Source organism: Echinops telfairi, unplaced genomic scaffold (assembly GCF_000313985.2).
Source record: "Echinops telfairi isolate 266 unplaced genomic scaffold, ASM31398v2 ScPeMD7_9;HRSCAF=40, whole genome shotgun sequence".
Classification (NCBI taxonomy): Eukaryota; Metazoa; Chordata; class Mammalia; order Afrosoricida; family Tenrecidae; genus Echinops; species Echinops telfairi.
This window is the reverse complement of record NW_022103906.1, coordinates 51,713,964-51,737,884: the sequence shown is the minus strand read 5'-3', so window position 1 is coordinate 51,737,884 and position 23,921 is coordinate 51,713,964. Positions and strand designations below refer to the sequence as shown.

The 23,921-nt window shown below is 41.4% G+C and overlaps 1 protein-coding gene across 2 annotated transcripts in view; it reads left to right on the top strand.

The window, feature by feature from the left end:
• The window catches only part of MTMR7 (myotubularin related protein 7), a 154,563-nt gene that overhangs the window by 29,638 nt on the left and 101,004 nt on the right, over nt 1-23,921 (top strand). For both annotated transcript variants that reach the window (XM_004696168.3, XM_045286553.1), the window contains exons 2-3: nt 21,403-21,525; nt 23,562-23,724. In XM_004696168.3, coding sequence (XP_004696225.2) covers nt 21,403-21,525; nt 23,562-23,724 — 286 coding nt within the window. The remainder of the gene's footprint in view (nt 1-21,402; nt 21,526-23,561; nt 23,725-23,921) is intronic.

Here is a 23,921-nt window from a genome sequence, read left to right as displayed (position 1 = left end):
GGAGGGGGAAAATGAGCTGATACCAAGAGCTCAAGTAGAAATAAAATGTTTTGAAAATGATGGATGACAACATATGTACAAATGTTCTTGACATGATGAATGTATAGATTTCGATAAGAGCTGTATGAACCCCTGATTAAATAATTTAAAAAAAATTCTGAGTGGGGGAAAAAAAGAGGTGTGATGTCAAGACTTTTGGGAGAAAGATGGGAGTTCCTTATTTCTCTAAAAAATGGCTGCAAGAGGAAACTTCTTATGCTTCATAGCTACACCGTCTTTAAAAAAACAAAATCAATAATCCTTTTTGTTAGGTAGAACAACAAACTTATTTTCAATTAGAAAAACGAAACGCAATTCTAAATTATCTGGAAAACCCTATATTTTCTTGCTTCACTGTTGTTTTGAATTTCAGAGAACCTGTGTTTGCATGTTAGGTGTCACTGAGTCGACAAGACAGATGTTTTGTTTTTATGGCAGTCCACGGTCTATTCAATACCCTTTACCAGTAGTGCAGCAAAAATGCATCGGTTCTTCCTCAGTCCTCCTTTTTCATTGTCCAACTTTCACGTGTCTAAGAGGTGAGTCAAATGCCATGGCCTGAGTCAAACACGCCCTAGTCCTCGAAGCGACAGTCTCTGCTTTTAAACAGGTTTTTTACCAAAGATTTGCCGAGTGCGATGTATCATTTGATTTCTTGGCTGCTGCTTTATTGGGAATTGATTTTAGAGCCCCTCAAAATGGAACAAATCCTTGATAAATTCAGTATTTTCTCCAGTTAGTCCGTCTGTGTTGAATATTATGTCATTGCTCCTACTATAGCAGAAAGGAAATGAAGTCACAAATATGAATTGATCTTTAGGAAAACCAAGGATAAAAATCTGAAGTCTCTGTTATGGATTTGTTTATTAATAATCACTTTTCATTAATAACTTGAGATGTTTGCCTTACCCGCGGCTGCACCCTCACATACGCGGTCACTCAAAGAGGCATCAGTAACTGTCTAGGTGCTTCAAAGTCAAACGTAAAACATCTTGCTTAGCTACCATTACCCAAACAGGGATACCTGCCATAAATAAAACCATTTTGGGGCAGATGTTTCTGTAAATAACTCACGACTGCTTGGAAGCAGTGAGACATGGTTCCTGAAATGTTTTCTGCAAGATGTCATTGACATTCATGAGACGAAACCCTGCAGTGCACCCCTCTAGACTGTGTCCAGCGGGTCTTGGGCAGACTGGGGGAACCAGGCCCTCCAGCCTGACCTCAGACAAGACAGAGTGAACAGACAGGGAGTTCAAATAGTTTCTACCCCAAAGATTATTCACGCGTTAGCTATCACCAGAGCTTTTGATTTGTTAACGATATCACTCTCTGGTTGAAATTTCAGGGGAAATGTAGGACAGACTTTGGAACCATAATCCTTTCCTTCATTTTCCGTTAGGCCTGGATTGATGAGATCCAAGATGAGAAGTCTAGCTGGCTCGGCTGCTTTCTAACTGGGTGGCATTGAGCAACTGATGTATTTCTCATGAACTTCTATTTTATCATCTGCAAGGCTGTCTACATTTCCGTGAGGTTATCAACAGTAAGGGTATCAACAACAAGTCGAACAGCATTCATCGTTCCATTGTTGTCTTTAGGCGCCAGTGAGTCAGCTGTGACTCATAGTGACCCTTTGTGTAACAGAAGGAAGCCTGCCCGGCTCAGCACCATTCTTACCCTGGCGGCTATGGTGGAGCCCATCTGTCATTGCAGCCACGGGTCAGCCCATCTTGTTGCGGGGCCTCCCTCTTTTGTGCTGACACTATACTTCACCAACCATGATGTCCTTCTCCTGATCACATGGCCAAAGTTCCTAAGACAGAGTCTCACCATCTTTCTTCTAAGGAACATTTCATCGTACTTTTTCAAAGATAGCTTTGTTGGTTCTGGTAGTCTCTGCTGGGTGTTCTTTATCAACACTGTAACCCAAATGAACCAAGTCTTCGGTCTTGCTGAGTGTGCTATTGCATGGCTGTGGCGATTGTCAATGCCAAGGAAGGGTCAGGAAACGCTCAATCTTCAAAGTGGCCTCTTTGCTTGTTAGCATTTTAAATGGTCTTTCGGGCAGCAACAATGCCCAGTGTAAGACATTTGATTTCTTGACGGCTGTTTCCATGGGCGTTGATTGTCCATGCGGGTAACACAAAACCCTGACAACCCTGATCATTTCTGCTTATCCTGAGGTTCCCTATTGGTCTAGTTGTGTGGATTTTTGTTCTCATTTTGTTGAGCTGTGAGCCATCCAGAAGGCTATAGTTTTGGTTTTTATCAGCAAACGCTTCAGTAAACACTTCAAGTCCTCTTTGCTTCCAGCAAACAGGAATGTGTCATCTGTGTTTTGCAGGTTGTTAATGCATCTTACCCTGACCCTGCTGCTACAGTCTTATTCATGGAGTCCAACTTCTCAGATTATTGGCTCAGCATAGAGTTGATTTAGTGTGATGAAAGGATACAACCATAATGGACATTCAATTGTTGCTTTAGTGAATGATGGGAGTAATAATGGATGTTATCATTCACGGCTTCCTTTTGGCCTCTGTTTGAGGGAGGAGTTTATTCTACCTTCTTCCTGATTGCCAGCCTTTCTGGGTGTTCTTTGTAATCCTCAGCAGTTAGTTACAGGTGGATCAAGGGAGTGGACACTGCTTAAAGCCAAAACAGCCTTCACACCGAGGACCCAACCAGACTCTCACTTCCTTTGGATGCTCCCCTCCATGAACTGCCCCACCAACCAGCAGTGGGGGCCCCTTACGGGAGAAGCTGCCAGGCCCTGGATCTGGTCTCCAGGCTTTAGAGCAGTTCCAGTGCCACTTTCTCTGCTCATCGTGTTGTTCTGATGGCTACTTTGACTCTGGGTGAGTATGTCTCACACCCACTGACCCCAACTCTCAGCCCTTTCTCCTAGTGTGGTAATGATGATAGAATGGAGTGCGCTGTGTTAACAGTTGTGCATTACAAACTGCAATGTTCACGCAGTATTTTTGTTGGGCATTTTCATATTTCTTGGCTCATGAGACATGTGTGCTCAAAACAGAACATTTTAGGGAAAATGAACTCTGCTTACACTCCTAGCTTGGTCTCAGGGTAGAGTTCCGCACAAGTCCTTCTTGCTCCTCAGGCTCTTTCAGATCCGTGGTGTGAGCAGGTGATGGGTGGCAACCAGAAGCCAGATTGGCTTGTATGTCAAGTAACTTGAATAGCAACATTAAAAATTGCATGTACACACACACACACACACAGATAGAAAGAGAGAGAGAGAGGATAAATGGGTGAATAGATCAGTAGCTTGATTAATTTTGAAATATTGTGTTTTCTGAAATTAGGTTTATATATAAACATACATTTAAAACCGTCTTTTCTTTTGTATTTCTCTTAAGGAATGTATGAACATTACCCACCACTATTGCTGAGCTGAGTGTGAGCCACAGCAACCCTACAGGCTAGAGCAGAACGGCTCTTACGGTTTTTGAGACTTTACGTTTCTATGGGAGGCGATGGTCTCCTTGTTCTCCTGCTGAGCCTCAGGTGGACAAGAACTGCCGACTTGGTGGTTAGCAACCCAACACTTAGCCTGCTCTGCGACCGTGACTCCATTGAGTATTAGGATTAAATACATTACTTGAAGAAAGATTCAATGTAGATATCATTTGTTCAACAAAAGGGCAACTAAAATATTTGGTTTTAATTTTATATTAAGACGTGTCACCAATTGAAACTTAAAACCGAATGTTAATTGTCAAGGGTAAAAGTCACTCAGGAAGCATTCCCAAGTTCTCCAGGAGCCCCTGCAGCAGTTTTATAGTTCTGCAGAGGGGGAAAGACAAGAAAAGGAGCTCAAGAAGGGGAAACAAGCCTGGAGACTGCCAGAGAGTCAGGTGCGGTCCCGGCAACTCCTCCTTCAGGCTCGTGGGTCAGTGTCTCCCTCTCCCTCCCTGGCCTGGGATCCTGGCTGTTCACAGGGCAGCCGCAGCTGCCTCGTGATGATTGTGGCTTCTTTCCTTAGTCAAACATCAGAGGGATATTTTTTGCCAACCACGCTGCTGTGTGCCAGTGAGTCGATTCTGACTCATAGCAACCTCCAGGACAGAGTAGAACTGTCCCCGTTGAATTTTCTTGGCTACAGTCTGTAAAGGAGCAGACCACTACTAGGTCTCTGTGTAATGGAGTTGCTGGGTGGGGTGAAACTGCCAACCTTTGGGCTACCCTGTTTCCCTGAAAATAAGACAGTGTCTTATATTATTTTTTGCACCCAAAGATGCACTAGGTCTTATTTTCAGGGGTTGTCTTATTTATGCATGAAGAAGAATACGGTACACATTTATTGTTTATTGTGTTATTAAAAGAGACCTCGCACTTCCTGTCTGCTCTGGCTGCACTGTGGCCAACAGTGAGCTGCGCTGTGGCACCCGCCGCTCAGTCTAGAGTCCAGAGTTATGGTAGCTTTGGGGGGCCTTATTTTCGGGGGGTGTCTTATATTTCAGCGAGAGGCAAAACTGTAAGTAGGTCTTATTTTGGGGGGATGCCTTACTTTCAGGGAATAGGGTAGCAGTTGAGTGCTGAACTGTTGCCCAGCCAGGACTCTTTGGCCAGCCACATTACAAAGTGTTAGTTTCTGAAGAATTTAATGCTGAATCGTTACTAGATGTATTTATACAATTGCCACTTTGTAACCTTTCTTGCTATAACATGAATCTCAGCCTGTTAAAACTGAAAGAGGCCTTTTAAAGACCCCATTAAGCAGTGGTTCTCAACCTTCCTAATGCCGCAACCCTTTAATATAGTTCCTCATGTTGTGGTGACCCCCGTTCATAAAAATTATTTTCGTTGCTACTTTATAACTGTCATTTTGCTACTGTTATGAATCGCCATGTGAATATCTGATATGCAGGATTATTTTCATTGTTCCAAATTGAATATCATCATTAAAGCATAGTGATTCATCACAAAAAGAATATGTAATTCTATATTGTGAAATATTTATTTTTAATGGCAAATAAATGAGATTTTGTCTTGAAGGATGGTGTAGCATGGGTAACAGTCTTCACTCCGGGTATTTGTATGTGGGCGTATCTGCATGTGGGCGGATCTGCCTCGAGCCGGATAGAGGAGCTGTGTCTTGGTTCCTAAGACCATTGAAAATATGTTTTCCGACGGTCTTAGGAGACCCTTGTGAAAAGGTCGTTCGACCCCCAAAGGGGTCGCAACCCACAGGTTGAGAACTGCTGCTTTTAAGTCCTTTTTTTTTTTCAAGAATGACAAACCTGCCACTTGGAGCTCGGGTGGTGCAGTCTGGTAAGTCATTGAACTGTTAACCTCAAGGTCAGTGGTTCAAACCCACCAGCCGCTCTCACTCATGGCTCCTGTTAAGATTTACAGCTTTGAAAACCCCTAGGATCATTATGCATTGGAATGTACCAGATGACAGTCAGGCCTTTTTTTGTTTAAAACAATATTTTTTAAGTCTCTTCTATAGAAGTCAGAGACCCACAGGCCACAACAATGGACTTAAGCACAGCGCCCATTGTGAGGGTGGCACCGGATCAGGCAGCTTCTCTATCCATTGCATATGGGGTCTCAGTGAGTCAGCACTGACTCCAGGGCTCCGAACGGCCACCACCCACAGAGAACTCAGAACGCAGCAACAGGGATGAACAGGCCTACCCCCGACACTTTAGTGGCCGAAGCAGAACCAGAGCCCGAGTCTCCTGACTCACAAATATTTTTTTTCCCCCTCGTGTTGGTATAGTTAGAAAATGTCATGATACCAAAATTAGCATGTCAAACTATTTATCTAACTGCTTTTCTTAGGGTAGAACATAAACTTTTCTTAGGTTTTGGCTGCTGCAGACATTTTGATCTCTCCGTGTTTAACAGCCCCTGGATCTCTTCCCCCAAATGAGTGGCAGTGACCGTCAGCCTAATTTATACATGGTATTAAGGACTTGGCCTTTGGCCTGAGAAAAGCTATTGGCTAGTGCCACTGACTTTCCTGTGTCCTTTTAACTGAAAGGTAAATATTATGGGTTGACCGTGTCCTCCTGAAAGGTATCTTGACATCTTAGCCCTCCTACCCGTCGATGTGACCTTATTCAGAAACAGGGTCTTTGAAGATGTTATTTGTTAATATTATGAGTTAAATTAACACGAAGCTATCTTGGTTTCAATCCAATGGGACTGGTGTTATAAAAAGAGGAGTGACTTAGTAAGCCAGACAGAGAGGGAAGGTGGCCTTATGCAGAGAAAGGCAGAGGCCAGGGTTATGCTTCCACAAGCCCAAGGATGCCTGAGACACTAGAAGCTAGAAGAGACTAGGGAGGCTTTTCCTCCTACGACCTTCAGGCTGACCCTGACAACCCCTTCATTTTGGACTTGTGGCCTCCAGAACTATGAGAGAATAAAACTGTGCGCTTTTAAACTACTCAGCTTTGCTGCAGAAGCTGTCATGCGCTTCAGACTCCTTACCCTGTGGAGTAACTTTACTTATCCAGAAAGTCTATAATTATTATGTGCCAACGCTGTCAACAGTCCATTCGTTGGCCTGCAGCGTGGAAAGTAAAGGCCTAGATTATATTAACTTTGAGGTTGGAAGGTGGCATGGTGGAGGACTACTGAAGAAAGTCTTCGCCTCTGCACAATTTATAGGGTCCTCTTGATGCGGGGCCAGGGAGGGATGGGCTCAGACTGACTGTGTTCCACAGCTAGAGTTTCTTGTTGCAGACCCAGCCACCAGTGTCGTGGTGGAGCCTGGTGTTTTGAATGATGCTTTTCAGGGTTGGCCTAGAAAAGTTAGCGAAACCTGTTTTTCTCAGTCTAACCCCAACACAGGAAGGGATGGGAATGGAAATGCCATTAAGCTGAACACAGCCTTTTCTATTGCATCTGTGAGATTCTTAAGGATAAACAAGGACACAGTCGTATTGTTCTTCTCAGAACCTAGCAGAGTGGTGACATGTAGGCTCTTCTTTGAGTGTAACTGGATGTTTAATATTCTTTGTTTTATTAGTTCTGAGAAACCTGAACACCTGCCCTTGCCAGACCAGTATTGAAACCCATTTAGACTCCTGCACCCTATTTTCAGACTCTCTGTCTTTGAATTTATTGCAAAGAATAATATAGTTTGTGAATATTATTATATAGTACAGCTTTCTCTCAAAGAATTCTAACTTCAAATAGCAATTTCACTTTTAAAGTTGCTTAAAATAAATGTCAATTGATTATCCTGAGCAAATTTACTTTGAATATAAGTTTTCCCAGGACTCGGACAACCTCAGTAACATTCACGAGCAGCCCCAACCACCGTATGCAATGACAAGCTTGGGTTTGGAGTTAAACAGATCTGAGCCCTAAGTTTGGCCTTGCCACCTACTGCCTGCACAGCCTGGGGAAAATTGTCCCTGGGTGGTGCAAATGGCAAGTAAGCTGGACTGTCCACCCACAAGGTACATTTCTATTCCAAACAGAAACATCACAGAAGAAAGGCCTGACCATCTATTTACAAAAATATAGCCACGGAAAACCTAGCGTAGTACAGTTCTTCACGGATACACATGAGGTTGCTATGAGTTGGAATTAGCTCAATGGCAAGGTGCTAACTTGTGGACTTGTGTGGATTAACTGAGAATGGGTATGCCAAAGGATAGCACCGGGCATGGCAGGTAATATGTACTGTAAAATTTTTTAGTATTGATTTTATTATTGATGACTATTTTGGTGATATTTACATAAAGCATTTGTTAGCAGGATTGGTCTGACCCGTGAGACAGTGGTAAAATTATTTTTAGTAACCCCTTTCTATTCCTTTTGGAAGTTCAAAACTCTCTTTAGAAGTCCTGCTAACTTCCATAGAGGGTGCATTCTCACAGTCATCTCTGGCATATCTTCTCGTAAATTGATTCAGGGTTTCGATTGACTCACTATCCATATTTGCATCTCTGTTAGGTGACACAGCTCTGGAGAATCACATGCCCCTTCTTACTTGATTACACAGCCTCTCCCCTAACTCAAGGAGTCCTGGTAGTATAGTGAGTTACGTGTTAAGCTGCTAACTCTAAGATTAGTAGTTCAAAACCACCAGCCAGTCCACTGGAGAAAGATGAGGATTTCTATTCCTGGGACAATGAAGAAGGAAGACCGAGGAGAATTGATGCATGTGAATCATGGTGTTGCTGAGAGATAGTTAAAGTACCATGGACGGCCGGAAGGACACACTAGCCTGTCTTGGAACAAATGAAACTGTGCAGTCAGAATGCTCCTTAGAAATGAGGATGCTGAGACTTTGTGAGTGCTTGAATGAGTGTGAGGTTGGCGCAGGACCAGGCAGTGTTTTGCTCTGTTCCACAGAGGGTCCCTAGAAGCTGGAATGGATTTGGCAACATCTAACAACAACGGTTTTTACAACATGCCAAAAGATGAAGTCAACCATGCTTGTGTGTGGACTATTGGAGTAAGGGCAGTTTTCCTTTCTTCCTTCTCTATTTCTGAACTTTTGACATTAAATAAATACATCTTCCACAACTTTTTAAAATATTAACTTTGAAAACTAGAGGAGAAAGCATACTCAGATTGGGACGGTCTCTGCATAAGCAGATGAACCAATCCTTTCCCTGTGATCCTTCGCTCTCTTTGTTTTCTAATCCTTTACAATGAGTTTCCCACAAGTCCCTCCTAATAAGAGTTATTTTATTTTCTGTGGCCCCACCTGAACAACGTTAATGGGCATCTTTCTTTGTAGTGTCTTGACATTTCAGATGGTTTGAAAGGCTGGAAACATGTGTTTGGCCTCTTGTTGCCCTGGGATGGGGTTGTGTGGTCACACTGTCCCTCCTGGGCTTCTGTCCAGTCACAGTGTCACTTCTAACAAGAGTAGAATCTCTGCTTTCTGAGTTCAGGTGAGTTCATACCTTTAGCCTCGGATTCAAGTGCTCCTAGGATCACTTCTTCTAAGGTCACCGGGGTTTTCCATGTTGCTGAGCCCATTGACGCCAATGATGCCAATTTTGTCGTCCTTACATTAACTTTTATTCACAGCAGCATTTGGAATCAACATTCCTTCTCTCATGAAAAGCTCCCTCTGCTAGCCCCCTCATCACAGGCTGTGTCAGTCCGGGTAGACTAGAGAAATAAATCCAGGGAGACTCATATGTGTATAAGAAAGAGGTTTGGCATTCTGAGACGCTCACCTGCCTGGCATGAATACTGAAGACAATGGGTGTGCAAGAAAATGTGGTGAAGAAAGCGGATGATGCATGGCTACCAAAAGATATAACACCTGAAGTCACCGAAGACAATGGGTTTACAAGCAAGTGTGGTGAAGAAAGCTGATGGTGCCCAGCTACCAAAAGATATAACACCTGAAGCCTTAAAGACCTGAAGATAAACAAGCACCATCTAGCTGAGAGACAACAAAACCCACATGGAAGAAGCACACCAGCCTACCCCTACTGGATCACTGAGGACAAAGGGGGTGCATTAGCAAAAGTGGTGAAGAAAGCAGATGGTGCCCGGCTATCAAATGATACAGCATCTGGGGTCTTAAAGGCTTGAAGACAAACAGGCGGCCATCTAGCTAAGAAACAACAAAACCCACAAGGAAGAAGCACATCAGCCTACCCCAACACGAATGCTGAAGACAAAGCGGGTACAGAAGCAAATGCGGTGAAGAAAGCTGATGGTGCCAAGCTGTCAAATTACACAGAATCTGGGGTCCCACATGCTGGAAGATAAACAAGGGGCCATCTAACTGAGGAACAACAAAGCCCACATGGAAGAAGCACACCAGCCTGTAAGATGACAAGGCAGCAAAGGGGTCAGGTATCAGGCATCTAAGACAAAAAAAAAAAACAACCCATAACATTGTGAATGAGGGGGAGTGCAGAGTGGGGACCCACGGCCCATCCAGGGGAAATTGGACATCCCCTTGCAGAAGGGCTGCAGGGAGGTGAGCAAATTGGAGTGCAGTATAGTAACGATGAAATATGCAATTTTCCTCTAGTTCTTAAATGCTTCCTCCACCCCACTACCATGATCCCAATTCTACCTTACATATCCAGTTGAACCAGAGGAGGTGCACTGGCACAGACAGGAACTGGAAATACAGTGAACCCAGGACAGATGAACCCCCCAGGACCAGTGGAGAGAGTGGCGATGGCGGGAAGGTGGAGGGAAGGAGAGGGAGAAAGGGGAAACAGAGGACAAAGTCTATATGTGGCCTCCTCCCTGGGGGACGGACAGCGGAGAAGTGGGTGAGGGAGATGTTGGATGGGGTAAGATATGATAAAATAATAATAAATTTTGAATTATCGGGTTCGGGGGGAGCGGGGAGGGAGGGGGGAAAATGAGCTGACACCAAGGGCTCAAGTGGAAAGCGGGTGTTGTGAGAATGATGAAGTCAACATATGTACTAATGTGCTGGACACATATGACGTATGTACAGATTGTGATGAGTTGTATGAGCCCCTAATAAAATTATTTAATTAAAAAAAAAAATAAACAAAAAAGAAAGAAAGAGGTTTATATACAAGAGCAGTTGAATATTGAGAAAACATCCCAGCTCAGTCCAGATCAAGTCCCTAAGTCTGATATTAGCCTATATGTGCAATACCAATCTATAAAATCCTCTTCAGACTTATGAAACACATGTATTGATGCCAAATGCAGGAAGATCATAGGCCAGTGGGTGGAAGATCTTGTGGATCCAGTGGCAGTGTGCGCATTTCAGCACTGGCAGGGGTCTCTGTGAGGCTCCTCTGGCTCTAGAGCTCTAGTGTAGCTCCATGTGTCTTGTTAACAGAGATACCTAGCAGGGAGTGAGCATGTGTCCTCCCTTCAGGGAGCTATTTATCTCCTTAGCGCCTCCAAATGAGGTCATCAAGCTGCGACCTGAGTGACAGACTAAACTCCACCCCTTCACTCTTAATCATCTCAATTGACAGCACATTATGTAACTTAATACACAGGCTTTTCTGCTTGTCCTCCTAACCAGCCATCCCTCCCCTTTTTTTTCTCTCCTGGTTCCTTATCTTCTGTCAGACATTTAAATGTTGGGTTTTCTCAGATCTCTTCTCTGCTTCCTCCTCACTCTCGCCCTGCTTAATCTCTCCACGCCCACATTTCGGATCAGCTCTCTCTGTCATACTACAAACTAAATGCATCTCATCAAACTGACAACATCAGTGACTGCTGATGCACCAACATTTCATGTTCCACAAGGGAAGGGGGAAAAGCACTTATTAATTAAATGACACAACCTTTTCTTAGCTGCATTCATTGTAAGATGCGACCCCTTTCCAGATATATGAGAAATGTGCACCTCAGAAGTGGTGATGCCTTTGCATACATCAGATTCCATTTTGTAGAACATGGGTGAGTCCATAGTGTGTCTTAAACACGGTATTGCTAAAGACATGCAAATGGAATGATGGCAATAACTGTTTCAGAAAGCTAACAGTTACCCAGAAGGAGATGAGCCCTCAGATAGCCCAGTGACCATGGTTTCCTCTATTCTCCCAGTGTCTAGGCTTTAGGATGAAGCCACAGCTCTCCCTGAGGCCTAATGTTCTGCTTGGGCTGGGAAGAGAGAACCTTAATGCAGGACCAGGGAAACTCTGGCTCCTAACAGGGACCGTGGACCTTCTTGAGTTGCTGAGCCAGACAACCTGCATTGTGCTAAAGTAACCTCTTGAGGTTGCAAAACTGGAGAACCTGAAGTTGTGTCTATCTCACGTGAGCCATGCGACCAGTAGACTGTAAGTCAGTGGGACCAGGCCATAACATTTTCTCATCTACTGTGTGTTGTGGTGTACGGACCGTGGCACAGTGGTCACATGTTGGACTGCCATCTGCAAGGTCCTTGTTTTGAAACCACAGCCACCCAGCAGTAGAGAGACATGGCTTTCTACCCTGTAAACAGTTATAGCCTCCGAAACTCCCAGGGACAGTTCTACCCTGTCTTTGAGGGTTACTACATCGGCATCGACTTGGCAGTGAGTGAATACAACATGGGCTATGCATAGAGGAGACTCCATTCACTCAGACAGCTTTCCAGGACCAGGGGAGACCAGGTTATGATGAATCTGTGCCCATTGTCTGCTTTCCTTGTGCCTCATGTGTGTGACTCCATAGCACCTCTTGGTGGTTTGCTGCTACTGGTTGAGATCTTCATCATTCTGATCCTGTGGCTACTTGGAATCCCAGGACCACCTTTGAGGCAACTTATGAGCGCAGCACACTGCTTAAGAGCCATCTCTTTCTAAGTATGAAGTGGGTTTATCGCTGCATAGTTTATTGTCTAGATAGTTGGGTGAGACCGAATTATTTAGCAAATGTGATGATGCCAAAACCCAGAGACCTGTTTCATAGGATGACTGTCTCTTGTGAATGTTCTTTTTCTTGTCATTTATGTAAGCCCTTAGGTCACCTCTGATCGGTGCTTAGTATATCATAGACTTTCTTAAACAGCAGCATCTTAATTTTACTACTCATTTCTTTTATTTTTCAACATGGTTAGGCAGCCATGCCCTGGGTGCCTTGTTTCATATTTCCTGCTGACCTAAAGATGAATGAATGAATCCATCAGCTCTCCACTGGGGAGAGATGGGGCTATCTTCCCCTCCTGTAAACATTTACATCTGTAACGTTCCCCTCTTCCCCGTAGGACTGCTGTGAGTTGGAATCAACTGGCTGACAATGGATTTTTTTTGGATTGGTCCTTTCGTGTCTTCAAAATTGCTTTTGACAGCTGTGGTCTCCGCTTGGGACCTATAACAAGTAGTGCCAACTTTTGGAATGTGATTTTCCTGTAGCAGCATCCAAAGTTAACAAAAAGATATGGAAAAAAATCCTTTAAGTCTTCTAATCCTCCACCATCTGTGTACCTTGTTTTGTTCCACTGAGGCTTTCAAAAAATACTCTAAGTGGTATATGTAGCTTCCAACACTCTGTAAAGAGAATATTTCATACTAACTCTTTTTTCTTCGAAATCTTGTCTTACTTTCTGTATTATTATCCCAATAAAGTTTTGTTTCACTAGTACTAAGTGCAGAAAAAGGTTATCTCCAAGTCATCTTTAGACATTGTTAACTGGTATATCTCTTCTGACCCTCTACTCAACTCAGTGAGGCACATTTTAGCATGTCAATGAGTTGCAGTTTTTTCCCACAGAAACTTTCCAAGAATAATATGTCCCTTTGCTCTTTTCCTATAAACCAAACCAAAGTCACTGCTATCTAGTCGATGCCGACTCTCCGTGACCCTATACAGCAGGATGGAACTGCCCTGTGAGTTTCCTAGGTTGTCACTCTTTACAGAACTAGAAAGCCTTGTCTTTCTCCTCAAGAGGGGCTGGTGTTCTTGCTGACCTCTCAGATTGCAGCCTGACTGTAACCACCGTGCCAACAGGGCTCCTATCATTCCTATAGCTTGTGCAATGTAGACTATTTAACCATGATAGTTTAAATTAAAAACTGACCAAGTGAGAATTATACAGTATTCTGCTTAATAATTCTTGGATCAAAAATAAAATAAAAACCATGGTTATTTGCTATTCATAGAGTAATAAAAATGAGAATACGGCAACTAAAACTCACAGGATGCAGCCCAAGATTTACTTAGAGGATAATGATTAGATTTAAAGACTTTTCTTATTAAGAAAAAAAATGAATGAATTATTCAAGCTGAGAATTTAGGACAGGAACAAAACTATATAATATCTTCAAAGGAAGTGAGACTTACATTTGTTGACAAGAAAAAAAAGAAATTAACATATTTATTAATTCAGAGTATTATGTAAAAAAGACTAGCTAATGAGAAAAGATAATATAATTCACAGCAAGAGAAAATAAATATCATCAAAATGGGATTTAGTAAAAAAGAGGAAGAGAGAGAGCTTTAATAAGAAATTGAAAAAAATTAAATTCTGTAAAGGGAAAATGCATTTGTTTCAAGTAATAAATAAAGGATGAAGACTACCTAATTAGTAGACGCAATCATAATTCACCTGATAAAGGTGGCCAAAATACATGCTAATCTCTCTTAAAAGTAGATACAGAAGAAAAATAGGTCAGTAAAAATCAAAGAATACTAAAAAAAAAGGAAACATCAATACACAATTACAACTGTTAATATTACACAGAGGTAAAATTTTGCTGAAGATAATTTAAGAAATGATTGCAGCAGGACATCACAGGAAACTGGCAGTAATTCCAGTCGGATTCCAAAGAGGACATAGAATGAGGGGTGTTATTGTTAAAGTCAAATGGATCTTGGCTAAAAGCAGAGAATCTTTGAAAGATGCTTACCTGTGTTTTATTTACTCTGAAAAGGCCTTTGACTGTGTGGATCATAGGAATCATGGATAACATTGAGAAGAATGGGCATCTCAGAACACTCCATTGTGCTTATGCAGAGCATGTAGACAAAACAGAAATAAATAATACTACCTGGTGTCAAACAGAGCTAAGGAATACTATAGTGTTTAAAACCAAGACAAGTGTGCATCAGTGTTAAATCCTTCCATCATTTTTATTACATGTTTATATTTGTATTTATTAAGTCTGGATTATATGATGAACTTGGCATCAGAGTTGGAAAAATCTTATTAACAAGGTATAATGTACCCATGACATACCCTTGCTTGCCAAAAGTGCAGAGGATTTGAAGTACTTACTGATTCAGATGGAAGATCACAGCCGTCAGTATAGATTATAGCTCAACAAAAAGAAGACAAAACAATTTTACCACTGGATTAAGGAGCAACATTACGACAACTGGAGAGAAGATTGAACTTGTCAAGGATTTCATTTTACTCACGGAAGCAACAGTAATCAAACAGTGTATGGTCATCGGGTGAAGCTGCTGCAAAAGTATTAAAAAGCAAAGATGTCACTAGGAATAAGGTGAACCTGCCCCAAGCCATGATGCTTTCAATTACTTCATACGCTTGTGAAAGCTAGACAGTGAATAAGGAAGATGGACGGGGACGGAATGCCATTGGACAAGTATATACAAAGACTATTGCTCAGCTGCAAGAGAGATGACATGATACATCTTATACTATAGATAAATCTTGAAAATATTATGCTCAATGAAGTAAGTCAGACACAAAGGGGCAAATACTGCTTAATCCTGCTTATTTGAAATATCTAGATGAGGTAAGTGCACAGAGACCAAAGTTTCGTAGAGGTTACAGTGGTTTCTCTGGGTGGGTCAGAGGAGGAAATAGAGAGTGATTGTCTAAGGAGCACTGAATTTCTGTTAAACGTGATGAAATGATGGACATTTACAGATGCCAGACATGGTGAACCGAGTGCCACTGAATTGTCCAAGTAAATGGTTGAAATGAAAACTGTTTAGTATTCTATTTGTTTTTCCATAATTAAAAAAGAAAGAAAGGAATGGTGCATGCTACAAAGTAATGAACTTGGATTGAAAACATTTTGCCAAGTGAAAGAAAGCAGTTACGGGGAATGCGGAGTGGAGACCCAAAGCCCATTTGTCGGCCACTGGACATCCCCTTACGGAAGGATCTCGGGAAGGAGACGAGCCAGTCAGGTTGCGATGTAGCAACGATGAAAAATACAACCCTCCTCTAGTTCCTAAATGTTTCCTCTCCGCTCCCACTATCATGAGACGTATTCTACCTTGCAAGTCTGGCTAGACCAGAGGATGTACACTGGTACAGATAGGAACTGAAAACACAGGGAATCCAGGGCAGATGATCCCTTCAGGACCAGTGGTGTGAGTGGCGATACTGGGAGGGTAGAGGGAGGGTTGGTTGGAAAGGGGGGACTGATTATAAGGATCTACATGTGACCGACCTCCTCCCTGGGGGATGGACACCAGAAAAGTGGGTGAAGGGAGATGTCAGACTGGGCAAGATATGACAAAATAATAATTTATAAATTATCAACGGTTCATGAGCGAGGGGAGAGCAGGGAGCGAAGGGAAAAAATGAGGAGCTGATGCCAGGGGCTTAGGTGGAGAGCAAATGTTTTGAGAATGATGAGGGCAATGAATGTACAAATGTGCTTTACACAATTGATGTATGTATGGATTGTGATAAGAATTGTATGAGCCCCTAATAAAACGATTTAAAAAAAAAAGAAAGAAATAAACCAGTTACAAGGAGAGGAGTGTAGTGGGTTATGCATCGGGTTGCTAACCACAAGGTCAGGAGTTCAAAACCACCAGCTGGCCTGTGGGAGAAACCAAGGCTTTGTACTTCTGTAAAGTGTTACAGTCAGACCCACAGGGGCATTTCTGTTCTGTTGTGTAGTGCCATCCCTGTCTGTCAGAATCTACTGTGAGAGTGAGATTTATGTGAAATGCTCAGAATAGATAAACCCAAAGAAACAGAAAGCAGTTTGGTGGATGCCTAGGGAAAAGTTAGGGAGTGGCTGCTAATGGATAATGGACTTTCTTTTGAGGGTGATGAATAGAAATTTGGAGCATGATTACAGTGATAACTGCACAATGATAATGTGCACAATGCTGTGGATATACTAAACTCTTTAAATGGGTGAACGGTTTGCAAATAAACCTCATTAAAGGTGTTATTGGACAAACAAGCAAGCAAAATAAAAAATTACAAAATGTCAGCCGTCATCATGGTACTGACTTGTAGCCTCTAGGTGACTTCTGTTAAGCAGGGTTAATATAGGTAATGCTGTTAAACAAGGTGAGGGGCTACAGGTCCTAGAGAAGTAGACACCATATTTTTGTTCTGTTTAGGCAGGATATACAAGAGACTTAACTGGAATAATTGCTAGAGATAATAAAAAAAGTTAGGTAAAAATCAAATTAGTTGTAAAACACAGGTACCAGGATTCACTGTACACTACTACCGTTACTATAGTAAAAGTCCTTACATTACAGACATTGGAAAAATAAATCAATGATTCACAAAAGAGACACAAACAATTTTTAACAATATGAAAGTATATGTAGCACACCAGTACCAACAAAACCAATAAAAACTTTTTAAAAATGAGAAGAAACATTTTTCTTTTCTTTTTCATTTGGCCAAAGAGTCATAGAGAGAATAACTAGAATAAGGCTTCCCGGGAGGGTATGATAGTGGAGCTGGGTGGGGGTGGGGGGGCTGAGGGCAGAGATAATGGGGAGCTCACATCTTGCAAGGAGTACAAGAAGGAAGAAAATGTTTTGAAACTGATGATGGTAGCGATTGTACAACACTTCTTTTTTTTTTTTGTGAGTTCACAACATGATTGTAATTAATATCACTTATTCATATACATAAGATTATTATATATTTTTAAATATAAAAAAGCATTTATTTTAAAAGCCATAAAATATAATTATTTTTCAAACTTTCTTTAGATCAACTTTCTTTTTTTTTTAAAGGTTTTGGTATATTTTCTTTTCTTTTTTAACATTTTATTAGGGGCTCATACAACTGTTATCCCAATCCATACACACATCAATTGTGTAAAGCGCATTTGTACATTGTTTCTCAAAACATTTTCTCTCCATTTAAACCCCCGACATTAGGTCCTCATTTTTCCCCTCCCTCCCTGCTCCCCCCTCCCGCATGAGCCCTTGATAGTTTATAAATGGGTATTTTGTCATATCTTGCCCTGTCCGACGTCTCCCTTCATCCACTTTTCTGTTGTCTGTCCCCCAGGGAGGAGGTCACACACAGTTCCATGTAATCAGTTCCCTCTTTCCTACCCATTCTCCCTTTACCCTCCCTGTTTTGCCACTCACACCACTGGTCCTGTAGGGCTCATCCGTCCTGGATTCCCTGTATTTTCAGTTCCTATATGTACCAGTTGTACAACACTTCTTGATATGTCTGACCTATTGAATGGTATGATGTCTGGATTATGTCCTGGTAAAATGTTTCGAAAACAAACAAAAACAAAAACCCAAGAATGGAAAAGAAGGGGAAAAAAGGTGACACAATAAAATGGTTCTCTTAGTTTGGGAAAAGTAGAAAGACCTGGACATACACAGTTTGTGGATTCAAAATTGAGTCAGCATTCCAGGAGTTGGACTTACAATGCTTTTGCAATGATTAACATTAAATTCTGCTTCTTGGAACTAGTTCCTAAAGTATAACAATATCTTTTTGCAAATATTTAGCCTCAGAGTTTACCCTCACAAATTTATTAATAATAATAATTAAAAATTATTGTTAATAATTATTAATAAAATGAAAATTTAAAACGATATTAGTATGTAGTAAATTGGGTTGTAGCCATAATTATTTTTATTTAATTACTTTATTTATTTTTGGTTTTGTCCCCATAATTATTTTTAGATAGCCACTTGATGACATGGAGTAGTGTTTAAAAATATTTTAATTGGAATAAAAATTCCAATGGCCTTTAAACAGAATGATTTTGTGATGCTAGTTCCCATTTTTAGTTTTGGAAATTCTATGTAGTGTAGAAAAAATTAGAAAGGTATGTATAAGAATGTTATCTTCTAGTCTTGGTCTTGTGTGTTATATATAATATATATACACACACACATAAAATGTAAGCTAGACGTCTGCTATTTTTATAATTAAGAATGTTGTTATTGAAATACATAGAATTCAGGTCCAAGTTATTTTTGTCTACTTCTCCTTGGAACACTGTCTTGCCCTTCCATTCTGTCATTTGATATCATTAAATTTTTGTTCCCCATACATTAAATTCTAACGTTCCTTTGCATATCACTCATTTTGGGGTAAATTTCTGATTATGAGATTATGTTGTTGAAAGAAATTATTTATTATTTCTGTGATATTTTTCACTACTTTAATCTCAATAACAACACTGCATTCAATTTGCATTTTAGAGTTCTGAAACTTGTTTTTGCCTTTATAACTATTTTATTTTACTAATCTAGTTTTGATTTAAAGTTTCCTAATTTGAGTTTCTCTACCCTAAAATAACTTATTACTTTCAGGAAACCACACCCCCCAAAAATGTGTCTGCCCCATAGTTCATGTCTTCACCTAACGGGGAACAATTGTTTGAACGAGCAGCTTTGGGTACACAGCATTGCAGAAGGCCCAGGTCCTTCACAACTGCTCTAGAGTAATTTGTACGACTTAAAAATACTGAAAACAACCAAATTCCTTATTTACCTCAGTAGATCTCAGGAAATCAAGAAAACTGGGAAGAGTGGGTGGACCCCTCACAAATTAATCCTGGTTCTCAAGACTAGGAGGAGATGGAGGTGAGGGGATTTCTTGGGTGATGGTGGCTCTTGGCTGCCTGAGACACGCTCGCTAGATGGGTGTACCCCTAAGCCTGTGGCATTCTCAGACTACACCAGGACCACAGCATGTACATGAAACTGAAGCTCAGAGCAAAAGCGATGCACTAATCCTTAAGCTGTCCCATGGATGCAAATAGCTATTCTGACATAAGAGGTGAGGGTTGAGCCAGTGTTTATCTGTAGATAGCTGATGCTTGGCAGTGGCAGCATTACTAAGCCTACTAGTCATTACAGGAATGTCCATCTGATAGTTGTCTGGCTCTGATTCGCCACCATATCATTGCTTCATAGGACTTGTTCTGTAGGCACCGTCTTGCTATTTCTGTTACATTTCATATTGGGATGTTCACAGTGCACATACTTTTAAGACTGTGTTGCAAATAAGGGATATATACTTGAAAAACTTTTCTAGAAATCTGTTTTAACATCTGTTTTGAACATTATTTGAGTGGTAAAAACTAGATCAATTAGAAGAATTTTATTACAAATTATTCTAAATGTATTTTCATTATGTATGAATGCATAGGTCTTAGTTTGGTAAGTTTTCCTTGTGAACATACAGAACATTTTAGATACTTTTTCTCCTACTTGTATGCTTGTATTCCCTATTATATCTACGCCTCTCATTTATCAAGTGCCTCGTTCAGTGACCTTTTATGTTTGCGACAATAGTAAAAAATATGCTGTCTGACTATTCGAGCACTAATGATATGCGTCGGGTCCTAACACTGAGGTGTGAGGCGAAAGCAGGGGTTGGCAAACTGCAGCCTCCACGCCATGTGCGTACCAGTGGCTCTGAAGTAAAGTTGAGAAAATTTGAAGGATATGATTCAGATAATCATGATTTCATTTCTTTGTAAACACATATTTATGACTCTTGAATAATTTTTAAGTTGTTGTGACAGACAGGATTGAAAAGTTTGCTGACCGCTGGCCTAGAGTAATGCTGGTTGTGAGGGTTGTGGTTATGTGTTAACTTGTCTGCACTGTGATTTTGAGTGCTTAGGCAGTCATGCAATGATATCTTTTGGTAGTTATGTAAGGACTGCGTCATCCTCATTTTGTGATCAATATGGGGCCAATTTTTACAGAATGACCTGGTCTTTGGAAATGAATCCTGTCGATACGTGGGTGGCGTTGACATAGGTACTGGGTGGAACAAACAGTGAAGTGCACAAGTCTGATGCAAATAACGGTTAGTTGCTTGAAACCACTCAGGGGCACCTTCTAGCTGCTTGCTTATGATTTCTTCGGAGGGCTCACAGCCTTGAACACCCTATGGGACAGTTCTGCTCCGTACGCCTAGAGGCACCGGGAATTAGAATGAACTCAGACTCAAATCACAACCAAAATAGTTGACACAGAGCAGAGAGGTTTGAAGCCGCTGGAAAGCATGTGCAGTCATTGTGTAAACACACAACTTTGATGCAGAAACTTCCCATCTGAAACTGTACCTTTTATGTAATTATGATGAAACGAACAGGGTGACCTGTGTAACATCCCCAAAGCCCTTGTGCTTTAACGTGTAAAAGATGGGGTGGACCCCATCTTTAGTGGACCCCATCTTTCGTGGTTAGGCGTCGGGCTGCAGCACAACATCTGCAGTTTGAACCCATCAGCTGCCCGAAGGGAGAGTGACGAGGCTTTCCTCGGCCATCACGAGTCACAGTCTCAGAAGGCCACAGGGCAGTTCTACTCTGTCCTATAGGGTCGCTAGTACTCGGCATCTCCTCGATGGCAGGCAGTTTGGTTTGGGGTTTGGTAGGTAAAAAGACCTGGCAATCTGTTTTCTTCAAGATGACCGCTGTTTTCTTCAAGATGACCGCACCACTATGAACTGGCGTGGATGCAATGGCATATGGCAACAGCATTTAAATCCCAGAGAGGGTATTCTTAAAGAATATGCTCTATAAATCTTTTGTAGTACATTTCAGGATGTTTTTTCAGTAATTGATCATTATTAAATTTTGCATACAAAGAGCCATACTTTGAGATCAAAGTAAATCTAAGGGGATGTTTTGTTTGCCATTGTGGGGGGAATTCTCAAAATGATATTTCATGAGATTATCTCCTTTGTTATTGATTCCATTTTGTGAATTATTGTCACTCTTTCCATCAAAATGATTTCTCTAGGTTGAAAATGTCCGCCTGGTCGATCGAGTGTCTCCTAAAAAAGCCGCCTTGGGAACTTTGTATTTGACAGCCACTCATTTCATATTCGTGGAAAATGCACCTGACAGCAGAAAAGAAACTTGGGTATGTTTCCCTCTTTTTAGCTTTACATGATTCTTCTTAAGCTTAAAGTAACAAGTTTTGAATGCCCATTCTTTTTTCCTCATGTTACTGTAGGTGAGTTTTTGAGGTTTGGGTGCTCAGATGACTGGCTCTGGATTACATGTGCTTTGTCTTTTCTGTACAGTCTAGTCTCCTCAGGCAAACTATCTGAATAGTGCCCTGGTGGAACAGTGGTGACGAGTTGGACTTCTAATTGCAAGGTCAGCAGATTGAAACCACAAGCCACTCCATGGGAGAAAGATGGGGCTTTCTACTCCTGTAAAGAGTTACAGTCTTGGAAACACACAGGGGCAGTTCTACCTTGTCCTATTGGGACGCTATGAGTCAACATCGACTTAATGTCATTGAGTGTTGAGTGTACTATAACAGAAATACCCTTAGTGACTGTCTTTAACAAACAAGATGTGTTTTCTCCAAGTTTAACAGGCTAGAAATTTGACTTCAGGACTGTGGCTCTAAGCTTGCTCTCTTTCTGTTGATTCTGGGTGAAGTCTTGTCTCTTCAGCATCTCTCTCCTGTTCCTTAGCAGGCTTCATGTGGTGGGGCATCGGCTGTCTCCCACGCGTGCTTCCCTTTTTTATGCCTTGTCTGCTCGTTTATATCTCAGGAATGATGGACTTCAGGCATACTCTCCAGTGACACAGCCACATTGGCATAATAGTCAACCCATCCCAAATGGGATTACCTCTACAGGTACCTACCACAAACCATATCAAAGGAAGTGCCAGAAAGAGCCAGATGATGCAGAATCTTCGTGTCACTGTGAGAGATCCCAATAAAAGCATTATGCTCCAAAAAGTATTTGCATCGATGGGTGTTAGAGCTATTTCCACCTTTTGACTATTCTTTGTTTTCCTACTGCTGATTCTTTTGAATATCTGTATATTTGTCTTAGGCTTTAGAACTGATCCATTGGCTTCTATAATGCTCACCACTTAGTCATTTTATTATGTTGTCCTCATTTTTTTCTGATAGATTAAAATAAGAAAAGCGAAGTAAGAGTCCCATTACCGTATATTTCTCATGCTAATCATGAGCCAGTTACCTCTGTCTTATGTAGCAAGCCAGAATCCCAATATTGTAGATCCATGCCTTTCCTTTTCCCCTGGGCATTGTTACATTTTTGACAGAGGTGCCTGCTCTACAAATGGGAGAAAAATAAAAGACTGAAACAGTGACTTTAAGAACTGAGTAAAGACTCTCCTGAAATGCTAGGAGATGTGCTTCAGAATGATTTTAAAATAAAGCTCTCTTGTAGCCTTCCAGAACACCAACAGTTGTTGTTGTTAGGTGCTGACACATGTGTTCCAACTCACAGCGACCTTATGCACAATAGAATAAATAGAAGACTATGTTGCAATCCTCACAGCGGTTGCTGTACTTGAACCCATGGTTGCAGCGCGGCTGCTGTGTCAGTCCATCTCATAAAGGGCCTTCCCTTTTTTTGGGTGATCCTCTACTTTATCAAGGATGATATCCTTCTCGAGGGACTGATTTTTCCAAGAACAAAGCAAATGAGATGAAGTCTCGCTACCATTTCTTCTAAGGAGTGTCCTATCTGTACATCTTCCAGAACAGATTGGTTCTTTTTTCTCTTAACTACGGTGTGGCCAAAATTCTTCCCCACCACCATAATCAAAAGAGGCCATTTCTTCTCTGGTCTTCCTTATTCATTGTCCAGTTTTCATATACATAGGAGGCTATTGAAAATACCATGGCTTGCTTTAGGTGCACCTTGGTCTTCAGAGTGACACTTTTTCTTATTACCACTTCCAAGAGGTCGTTTGTCACAGATTTATCAATGCAATATGTCATTTGTTTCCTGGGCTTTTGCTTCCATGAGCGTTCATGGAGGATCCAAGAAAATGAAATTTTTGACAACTTCAAAAGTTTTCTCCATTTATCATGTAAGGGCTATTATTTTTATGGCTTGGCGGGCTGTGTTACTTCTTATTGTGCTTATCAATTATTTATTCATTATTAATTTTTGGTTCTAGATTCTTCACAGTCAGATTTCCACTATTGAAAAGCAGGCAACAACAGCTACTGGATCCCCTCTGCTTATTCGCTGCAAGAACTTTCAGATAGTACAACTCATTATACCACAGGAAAGAGATTGCCATGACGTGTACATCTCTCTCCTACGCCTCGCCAGGCCAGGTAGGAAGAAGGAGCTCAGCTCTCAAGAAATTCACAAATGATGGTCAATGAATGTGTATGGTGTCTAAGAATAATAGTGATCTATGTTACCCAGTTCTCAGATTAGGTCACAAAGTGAGAACAATCACCTAACATGTATAGTCCTGTGTTAGACAGGGTTCTCTAGAGAGATAAAACCAAATTCTTGATAATATAAT